The sequence below is a fragment of the Tetrahymena thermophila genome, assembly GCF_000189635.1.
Source record: "Tetrahymena thermophila SB210 genomic scaffold scf_8254617, whole genome shotgun sequence".
Taxonomy (NCBI): Eukaryota; Ciliophora; class Oligohymenophorea; order Hymenostomatida; family Tetrahymenidae; genus Tetrahymena; species Tetrahymena thermophila.
Window position 1 is genome coordinate 508,405 of NW_002476387.1, and position 10,921 is coordinate 519,325.

The 10,921-nt window shown below is 23.7% G+C and overlaps 4 protein-coding genes across 4 annotated transcripts; 2 read left to right on the top strand and 2 right to left on the bottom strand. All coding sequences in view use genetic code 6, as the record gives it.

The window, feature by feature from the left end:
• Window positions 1–253: 253 nt before the first annotated feature.
• Window positions 254–2,695, top strand: TTHERM_00194550 (RNA recognition motif protein; the record flags this gene model as incomplete). Its single annotated transcript, XM_001017208.4, has 10 exons — window positions 254–411; window positions 531–628; window positions 678–772; window positions 869–989; window positions 1,074–1,236; window positions 1,297–1,443; window positions 1,509–2,056; window positions 2,117–2,152; window positions 2,207–2,343; window positions 2,399–2,695. Exons 1-10 carry the CDS (start codon window positions 290–292, stop codon window positions 2,693–2,695), a joined length of 1,764 nt encoding a protein of 587 aa, XP_001017208.4. The 5' UTR covers window positions 254–289.
• Window positions 2,696–4,245: 1,550 nt separating this feature from the next.
• On the top strand, window positions 4,246–6,746 carry TTHERM_00194570 (acyl-coenzyme A oxidase, putative; the record flags this gene model as incomplete). Its single annotated transcript, XM_001017210.3, has 10 exons — window positions 4,246–4,695; window positions 4,753–4,808; window positions 4,894–5,134; window positions 5,192–5,361; window positions 5,416–5,545; window positions 5,600–5,875; window positions 5,932–6,068; window positions 6,121–6,334; window positions 6,392–6,585; window positions 6,638–6,746. The coding sequence occupies 10 exons, from the start codon at window positions 4,246–4,248 to the stop codon at window positions 6,744–6,746; spliced, it is 1,977 nt and encodes a 658-aa protein (XP_001017210.3).
• A 295-nt stretch (window positions 6,747–7,041) lies between these two features.
• On the bottom strand, window positions 7,042–8,085 carry TTHERM_00194580 (lipase family protein; the record flags this gene model as incomplete). Its single annotated transcript, XM_001017211.3, has 2 exons — window positions 7,042–7,469; window positions 7,662–8,085. 2 exons carry the CDS (start codon window positions 8,083–8,085, stop codon window positions 7,042–7,044), a joined length of 852 nt encoding a protein of 283 aa, XP_001017211.1.
• A 535-nt stretch (window positions 8,086–8,620) lies between these two features.
• TTHERM_00194590 (lipase family protein) lies at window positions 8,621–9,698 on the bottom strand (the record flags this gene model as incomplete). Its single annotated transcript, XM_001017212.3, has 2 exons — window positions 8,621–9,051; window positions 9,272–9,698. The coding sequence occupies 2 exons, from the start codon at window positions 9,696–9,698 to the stop codon at window positions 8,621–8,623; spliced, it is 858 nt and encodes a 285-aa protein (XP_001017212.1).
• Between the last annotated feature and the right edge of the window lie 1,223 nt (window positions 9,699–10,921).

Sequence of the window (10,921 nt, forward strand, 5' to 3'; positions counted from 1 at the left end):
AAAATTTTGTGAGTAAAATAAAAATTATTGGATTAAATATTTGAAATACTCATATTATGTAATTAAATAAAAATAATAGAATGATTCTACTAAATAATTGACTAACTAACATTAACTATTTATTTTTATAATAATAATTAATTGATTTAGCAAAGAAAAATAGAAATCTTTCTTACAAAACCAAAAAATATTTATTAATTAAAATAACAATTAATTTTTTCTTAGGTAAAATTCTTAGCAATAAATAAATATTTTAGAATTTAGAAAAATATCTATCAATATTCATAAAATGAGCTAAATGCTTATTGTTAGCAATTTGCCATATTCTACAAACTAAGAAGAAATCAAAGAGCGGTTTAGAGATTATAAAGGATTTTTAACTTCAAGAGTTTTTTATAATGAAAAGCATAGGTAAAACATTAATTTGAATGTTTTAAAATTTATGTTTTGAGAAACATTTGAATTCATTAAAACTTAATTTTTTAAATTAAAATATTTGATTTATTTATTTTCTATTATAAATATATTAGCTTAGTTGCCGAATATGAATTTAATAATTATGAATCTGCAGAAATAGCTAAAAACTCATTTAATAGTTATTTAATCACCAATCCATCTCTAAGAATTAGTATGAATATTTAGATAATCTAAATATTTACAAAGCTTTTAAAATATAGGTATAGAATATAAAGAACATTCATATCAAAATCAGTATCATGGTGAATACCATTAATATTCTAATCAATTAGTCACTTCAAATTAACAAATAAATGTATTAATCTTTTTAATTCTTCTATTTTGCAATTTAAATTTTAGCAAAATCTTAATTTTCAAACTCGATTTATTTTAACACTTAAAAAAATAAAAGATGGGAATGTCTTATTTATCTTAGCCTTCTTAATAATAACAGTCGCAGCAGCTTCCAATTTCTCATTAGAATTAACAATATTCAGCTGCTGATTACCAACATCACCAGTAATAATACCAAAGTAATTTACTCTTTATTTAACTTTATTATTACAATATTAAAAATATCTATCTGCTTACAATTTTAATTAAACCTTAAAAATTAGATCCTCTCGTGAATTAATAGCATTCACAAGTCCAGTAATATTAGCAGTACACACAAAGTTAACTTTAGAATCAGTAACAACCTCAACAACAAACTCCTCATAGTGGTGCTATCTTATAGCAATAATAATAGCAATAACCACTTACTCCTAATCACTACCAATAGTATCAATACTTACTTTTGAAATGCTTAATTTTATTTTAATTCTTAAATTTCCAAAATAGAAATTCAGTTTTCTCTAACTAGAATCACCTAGGCCATTAACACCCATCTTAGGCAGTATAGCCATAACAGGCTTAGCCTCCTGCTCATTAACACATTTTAGATTAATAACCCCATCATTCTGGAATTGTTATAAATAATTCTTCTATGTATTTTTAACTTTTCTTGTAAATCTATCTTCATTTATCTAAATAATTTATGATAAATAAAAAAGGTATAATTAACAGCAACAGCCACAACATTAAAATCAGCATTTAATAAATCAACAAGGATATCAATAATAGTAGTAATAACCCCAATAATAGTAATAACAATAGCAACCACATATTCCATAGTCATAGCCACCTCCTCCTCCATCCTAAAATATGCTTCTGTCTCCTAATATCAATCCTATTTAGAATCCTCATCTATAACAATAGACTCCACTAAGTGCAGCTCGTTCTATTTAAACTCCTTAATAAATATACTAACAGCCTCCTTAGCTCCCATAAATGTAATAACTGAATAGCAATTAGAGCAACAGTGGTATTCTTTACTAATAAAATTACAACTAATAATCGCATCACATTCAGGTTCCACAAACTTAACCTCCACCACCTCCTTAAACTCAGTAGCATACTTAATATACGAATCAATCTTTCAGCAGCATGAATAATAACTATGTAGCAAACTAGTTAATTAATGTTTTAAACTAAGTAAATTAGTTAGAACTCAATACTTGCAATAAAGTTGTAGAAGCAACAAATTCACTATATGTGGATGGTAATTTCTTAATTTTTAAATAATTCATTTTATTTAACTTTTAATATTAAATTAAATTAGGAGTACCTATAGATTCAAACGAAAGGGAAGTTTCACGTACATTCAAATTATATCATAGTTACACTTTATTTATTTTATTTTTAAAATTAGACATTTTTAGGCCTTTCCCTGGATTCTAAGCTGTAAGATTAATAAGAAAGCGCACATAAGCAGGAAGAGAATTTTATTTTTGTTTTGTCGACTTTGAAAGTGCTCTTTAATCAACAATAGCATTAAGAACTTTACAAGTAATTAATAGGATTTGTTTAAACTTATTGAAATATGATTAAAAATTATAAAAAGGGATACAGATTTGATAAAAAAGACACACAAGGACTGAAAATTTCATACGCAAACGAGCCTCACTAACCAAAAAAACAAGAATAGTTTGGAGTAAATAATAATTAACTGAATTTAAACTAGTCTTACTCTTAAACTAGTATTCAGCTCGGCAGCACAGAAAATAATAGTATAAATAATAGCTATCAAATGAATTAATAAAATTATAATAATTAAAACATTCACTAAAAAGTTAATAATAATACTAATTCTTCTAATAAGCAAAAAAACAACTTCAACAAACAAAGATAAAAAAAGTGATTTTGAAATAATAGAAGAAATATCTTTTAAATCCTAAAAATTTAACCATTATATCACTAAATTATAATGAAATAAATACAAATAAACAAATAACAGAACAAGCTAAAGAACTATTCCTCATTTTTTCCCCCTCTTCCTTTTCCATTTCAACCTATTTCTCCAAAAATAATCAAGTAAATAAACAATAAAAACTCCGAATATTATCTATGAAATTTATTTTTAATGGTCTAAGCATGAAAAATAAATTTTTGAAGAATAAAGATAACTCCTTTTAATTTTCCAAATTTAATTAAAAACTGAACCACTAATTTTAAGTCATCAAGTATCATAAGACACTAAACAAAAGTCATAAATCAGTTATCTTGAGAACATTTGGCAATCCGAAACTTGGTGATATTGGTTAGTTGGTTAGTTAAATATTTCATTATAGTTAGTTAATCAATAAGTAGTTAGGTCAATCAAACAGAATAACGTTACAACTCCTCTCCTTAATATTTTCGTTGTTTTGGAGATGCTTTCAATCTATCTTTCTCATTTCTTTTAGTTGTCAACTTTAGATACTACAAAAAAAAACCTGATTTTTCTTGTGATTAGTTGGTTAGTTAGTGGTTGGTTGGTTGGTTGATGGGTGTTTCTTTCAGGTTTTTTGCGTTTTCTCCTTTAGATTTCATCAATAAAGTAATCAATACCGTTTGTTACTTAACTTAAAAGTTTGATGTAAAGTATTAAATCTGAAAAAGCAACTCCTTATTGATTGATGTCATTGCCTTATTGATGAAATAAAGTCCTTCCTTTTTAAATCGATAATAGTCTAAGTTCTTCCCTAAAACCTACTTACTTACATACTTACATACATAAAACTAACAAAAAATTGAGATTGAAGAACGTTTGAAGATATTTTTAAATTAAATTAAATATTAGAATCATTTCCTATCATAAATATGAAGCGAGTTTAAATTTTTTAAACAAACTGACTGGTCTTTGATTCATTTCATGCATGTTCTATTGTTTATAAGTTTTAAAAATCTTTTGTTAATTTGTATAAAAAGTAATATTTATTTTTAAATTATTCATAATAAACAAATAAAATTCAATAAAATCAGAATTAATAAGCAAATTCTTTTTAAAAATTTAATGGTTTCCTATTAATGAAAAATAAAAACTTGGATATAAAAAAATTGGCAGAAGTATTTTTTTGATTTATCAAAATGCATCATTAGATAAAATCATATTTCTATTCTAAGAAAATTCTAATTACTATAACCTACACTACTCATTCATTTATTATTTCTACTTATTATGAGAAATTACTCAATAATAAAAATTAAACTGTGTGTAAGTATACAGTTTAAATCTTTTAAAATTTGTTTATCAGATTTTTTGTAAATAATTATTGATAGTTTGACGTCATATTTGATGCTCAAAGTCTTTATGCATATTTAATGATTATGTAATCCTAATAAATATAAATAAAGATTAATAAAACAAAAGATTATATAATACAAGTTTTTTGATCATACCATTTAACACATTAGAGATTTTTATTACAAATGGAAGCGTAGTAAATAATAAAAACCCTAAGTTATTTAATATATGGGGGATAGCAATAGCTCGAAAAACATCTTTAGCTAAAAGAAATAATTGATTTAATACCTGAATTACATGATTAGCCTGAATATTATTCAATGACAATTGAAGATAAAATTAAATATCAAACTTAACAACTATTGTAAGTCGTAAAATTAATCAAGCAGGGAATCATTAAGGCAGAAGATATTCACCTTCTTTATGATTTATTACCTGAAAGCACATAGCCATTAGAAATTCATACCAACGTCTTTCTGCCTTACTTTAAATATTTAATTATGAAAAATGATAAAAAACCATAATAGGCATAAGCTCTTAAATTAGTTAAAGAATTTGTTTCTTATTCATAGATTGGGAGTGTTTTGATGGGCGAATTTCATACTCAAAGCTACTTTAAAGCCACCCATGTGAAAGTAAATACTTTCAATTTCAAAGATTATTAATTGATCATTTTAATATAAAAATGAAAGGATATTACTACTGAACTTACTTATGATAGGAGAAGTTGTTCATATATTTTAAATACGTAAATATTAAGCTTATTTAATATAAAATAAAGATTTTTAAATAGAAACAGACATTTATATTAATAATAAATATTATTTAAATAGTAAAGAAAATGTAGTAAAATATTGTGCTAATTTTAGTTACGTTTCAAATTATGCTATAGTACTTGCAAAATTTTCTAAAGAAAATGGTATAACAGTTGTGGTGCCAGTTCTTGTTTAGATTAGAGATAAAAATCTTAAACCAGTATAAGGAGTCAACATTAAATACCTAGGAAGATCTGTTCATGACAGCTATAAGGTTGGAGTGGCTTTCTAAAATTACTAAATACCTGAAGATTAAATTGTAAATGATTTAATTTTAAAAAGTATCTAAATATTTTAATTTGATTATTTTTATTAGATTTCAACTATCCATCTAGAGAGCTAAGAATACATAGCATTGTTTAACTTTCTTCTAAAAGGAGAAATAGCCTAATTATCTCATAGCTGTAAAGATTTGTTAAAGGCTGTTTATTTAAGTATTAAATACACTTAAATGAGAACTTAGTTTAAAGACACAAAAGACTAAAAGTACATAATTTACTGACTTTAACTTAAAATATTTAATAGCTATTAATAAAATAGAGAAGAAAAGCCTATTATAGATTTCCAAGTTGTTAATCAGAGAATTACAAATGCACTTAGTATTGGCATTATTTACTCAGTTGTTTTAAATAGATACTTATCCTCTTATTTAATGCTTAGAGACAATATTGTATTTTAAATTTTAATTGATTTAATTTGTAAATATTATTATATAAAAATATAGAAAGATAGAAAGCTTGCTATGTCAATTGTATTCTTTAAGGGTTTTAGGGGAAGAGCTGAAGAAAAAATTTTGGAATAAATTGAGACTATTCGTGAGTGCTGTGGAGGTTTTGGATTTTAAAGATTCTCAGGATTTCCAAATCTCTATGAAAGAGTAACTACTCGTATTACTTGTAATAATAATTATAAAAAAGACATAATTGAAATGGCTTTAACTTATCTTGGCAAATAAACAATTAGCTTCCTCGATGAGCAACACATGCTTTTGGAATTAGATGTAATCAAAAATTAAATTTATTATTATTATTTATTTATAAATTTTCTCAAAAATAGACAGAAAAATATAGAGTTCACTATTTCAATATCGCCATGAATGAGCCCACACTAAAAAAAAGACTTTAAGAATACCAAAATTTTTCAGAGAAGCAAATAAGCGACGATATCGCCCTCCTAAAAGTAACTCAGTGCTCGTAAATAATAGTCTTATTTATTAAACTTAACGTATATTTAAACTATCAAAAGCATCATTTAAAAAAAATTGTTATGTGAAAAAATATTCCTTGAAAATGAAAGAAACGTTATTAAATCATAAAGATAATTATTGGAACTCGGATATGAGTTGGCTGATTGTTTTTGCTTATCTAAATTTTACGAAGTTCACTTTTTCAAGCTCTACAGACTTGCTTCAAAAGCAATGAATTTGGTTTATGTAAGATTCTACATGGAAAAACTAATGGTAAAGATTAATTAAATTTCTTTAGATGAATATCACAAATTTTATTAAAAAATATAGGACAATTTTTAGATTATGAACGAACTTAATTCTTAATTATCAAGGAGCTAATTATATAATTTATTCTTGAAGAAAAAGAATTCATGCGAAGAAGAAATAAAATAATTATATCCCACTTATTTACAATCATTTTAATTTGATGGGATATTTAAAAATGTTATTGTAGGCAGAGAAGATTAGGAAGATTTTTACTTGTAATTTAAATTTAAAAATATATTAATAAATTTATTTTGTTTTTTAAAATAGGTAATTAAAAGATTGGAGTAAAAACAGAAACAATAGAAATAACCCAGAGCTAGTAGCTGAGATTTAAAATGAGATTTTACCTCTTCTTACTGCAAAGCCAAATTTATGATTATTTATAAAATCAATAAATATAATATTTATCAAATCAATATTTTAGATATTAATAATTGCTATAAAATCATATTTTATTATAAATTTATGACTATTAATTGATTACTTAGAAAATTCAGTATATTTTAAAAATTTTAATCTTTACCAGTGAAGTTGGATTTCAATTTATAATTATAATTTTATATAAAGGACGGACTATTATTTTTTATAAATATTTAGATTGTTTTTTTTAAATTATATATATAAGTCAATTCTAAAAAATCTATTTAATAATTTATAAATTATAAAATTTTTCAACAATCTTCACATATATCTCTGCCCATATAATAACAGTGGTCTTTCATGGTGAAAGAATGTAATTTATCACTACACTTATTGTTGTCTTTTTCAAAATCACACACTTCATAGCTAGTATTTGGTTCATCATACCAAACTTCAGTTCCTTCGTGATAAAATCCCATAACTCTTAAGGGAACATGAGGGATCAAATCTCTGTTATGAATTAATCTATAAATATTTCCTATTCTTTCATTGAAATACTTAGCAAATTTTTTGTTACCAACTCTTGGCTATCCAAAAGTGTACAAGTAATCTACATGCTTAACATCATTGTTAATATCGATTGATGCCAAAACAGCGAGAGCACCACCAAGAGAATGACCAAATACACCAACCTTAGCGTTTGGGTATGTATTAGCAAGTTCACTTATTGATGTTAAAACTATTATTTAAATATGAATTTATTAATATTTTCTTTTTTCTATGAATATAAATTTTAATTAAATGTAACATAGAAAAAAAGTCCCAAAATTACACTTTTTAAAAATTAAACAAATCAATATAAGCAACAATATTTTTAAATAATTTTAATAGCTTTAAAAGATAAAAATAAATTCTAAATAAATTATTTCACCTTAATTTTAAAGATCTTTCCAAGCAAGAAGGAAACCTCTATGAACTTCGCAACCGTTACAAGAAGCATACTTAATTTAAAAGTAGTCTAAATCAATTAAGGTGTTTAAATCGGTGACTGTTGGTCTGAAAGCAGCTATAATCATATTTTTATTCTAGTCATAAGCAGTATATCCTTAGATTTGATGAGTTGAGTTGTAAAAGGCTTTAATGTCAGTTACACCTGGATTTATTTAGCAAGCTGTTCCACAGCTCCAGTTTTATATATTTTGTAATGAGCATCTAGATGCTTGGGCATATCCAGAGGCTTCGTAAGCAAATTCCTCATCATATTAGTCTACATTTAAAAAAGTTATACAATATAAGCTTGCTCCTAAAAACAACAATGAAGCCAGAATAATTGTTGAAGATACTTTAATATTCATTTTTAAATGAAATTTGGCAATCTTTTTTATTTATAATAGTAAAAAAGATTATTTGGTGAAATATTAATTTAAAAGAAGATTTTCACGTGAAGATCAAAATGATCAAATAAATAAATAATTTGCATCATTTAATTTCTTGCAAAAAAAAATAATAAATTTTTCCAAAAATTAAACGAATTACCACTCATTCTTTATTGTATTTAACTTCTATGAAATTTATTTAATCAAACACTTCTTTAAAAATCATAATAATAGCACTTAACTTTATTTCGACTAACAATTATCTCAATTAAAAATCTTTTATTAAACTTTCTAATCTATCAAAATACATTTTTTATTCCAAATTTTAAATGAAAATGAAAAAAGCTTATTATAAAGATTTGTTTTTTTTTGTTAAAATTTCTTATAAAATGAAAGTAACTAAAAAATAGACAATAGAATTTATTATAAATATAATTTGATTTATGTGGATTTTATTAAATTTATATTATATATTCGTAGTTAATAAGTAAATCATAGCCAATACATATTTAACTCAGTTACAGTCTGCGCTAATATCTCTTCCTAAATATAAATCGTGGTCGTCCATAGTGTATGACTTAAGCCTATCACTGCAAGATTTATCTTCTAAGTATTTTTCGCAAACAGTATAACTTGTAGAATTTTGATTATACCAAACTTCTGTTCCTTGATGATAAAAACCTTACTTTTGAAGAGGTAAGTGAGGTACAAGATCTCTATCATGTATTAATCTATAAGAGTTTCCTATATTGAGATCAAAGAAAGCAGCGAATTCTTTATTTCCGACTCTTGGCTAACCAAAAGTGTAAACGAAATCAACTGCTTTGACACTTAAATGAATATCAATTGCACCAAGGATAGCAAGAGCTCCTCCTAGAGAGTGGCCAATCACAGAAAGTGTTGCATTAGGGTATTTCTAAACCAAATCACTTGTGGATTTCAAAACTTAGTTTTTAAATGAATGATATTAATTAAAGTGAGTGATTGAAAAAAGTTAACTTAAATTTCTAAATTAAGGAAATCTTTTATTCAAAATGTAAGATAAAAGAAAATACAAATTGTTAAATGAATTTTTTGATTGAGAATATGTAATTGCTATTATCAAAATAAAATTTCTTTGATTAACTAATATATTGATTTTAATAACAGAAAAACAAGTGATTACCAGAGTTTTAAAGATCTCTCCAGGCTATTAAAAAACCTCTATGAACTTAACATCCTACACATGTTGGGTATTTGATTTTAAAGAAATCAAAATCCAACAACCAGTTTAAGTTAGTAGTTGTTGCTCTAAAGGCAACGATTATATTATTTTCCATGGAGTCATAGGCCGTATAACCTTGAATCTGATGAGTTGAGTTATAGAAAGCTTTTACATCTTATACACCTTTGTTTATTTCACAAGGCTAACCACAAGTCCAACTCTATAAGCCATCGATAGAGCATCTAGTTGCCCAAGCAAATATAGATGCTCTTTGTGAAAATTCTACTTCATACTATTCGTCTACTACTCTTTTATATACTAGTAAGCTTCCGCTAACTAAAAAAAGAGTAACAATAGCTATTCCTAATAGCAGATATTTTGTTTTCATATTTATTAAGATAATTTGCTAATAGCTTAATTATTTTTGTTTAATTTTATTCCAAAAAATATAAGTGCTTGTAATAGGAATTTGTTTATCATATTCAATAAATCTTTTATAAATTAGGTAGTATCTTTTCTTATTTTTTAATGTAAGCTTTAAGCTAATGCTCTCAAAATAATTTTTGAGAAGTCATAGACTGTTTAAAGATTTTAAAAATTTATTTTACAAAATAATTATGAAGTGATTTTTTAATTAAGTTATTTCTGACTTGTTGAATAAACTTTTTAATTTATTAATTAAATTGTAATATTTTTAAAGTTAAAATTATTATTTTTACTCAATTTTAATGGACAAAAATATCTTCCGATTAAATGTTTATTAAATTTAATTTAAGGTTTTTAATAAATATTTCTTTTTTTTTTTAATTTACAAAAATATGGGGAGTCGGAATATTAATTTTTTACAAAAAATAGCTAAGATATTCTTTTAAGGATTAAAATAAAAAATCTTTAAATTTATTTTTACTTACTATTTATTGTTTTAATAATTTTTTGAGTAGAAGAAGATATCCTTAAATTAAATACATTTATATTATATTATAATTTTAATAAACAGGTGATTTATATTTTAATAAATATATTTTATTATTAAAATATTTAGGGATTTTTAAAGAATTATTTATTAATAATCTATCTTAAAAATATATAATAAAATGTTAATATTATCACTAAAACAAACAAACAAGAATATGAGTGAATTTTAGAAAGTTAATATTATTAAATTTATTTTTTTATTACTTTTTTAATTAGAGGAAGATATTTTTAAATTATGTATATTTATGTCTTAAATTAATTATCTTGCTGATAAAATTTAATTTCTGATAAAAAATAAGAGATACTACTTTAGAATTTAGTAATGATTATTTTTATTTATCCTAAATATAAAGAGTAGAAATATAAATTTTATATTTAAATCTAGTTACTATTATAATATTTTTAAATTTATTTTTTTAATCATTTTTTGAGCAGGAAATGATAGACTTTAATTATCAATATTAATATCATAAATTTACTCTATAGCTTTATAAAATTTATTGAAATTGTATATTTAGCTTAGTGATAAAAAAAATTAGAGATATTTATAATGAAATTAGTGATTGCTATTGATCAATTTTCTTGTATAAATCAAACATTTAAATAGTACTTAGAAAATTTTTATAATTAGAATTT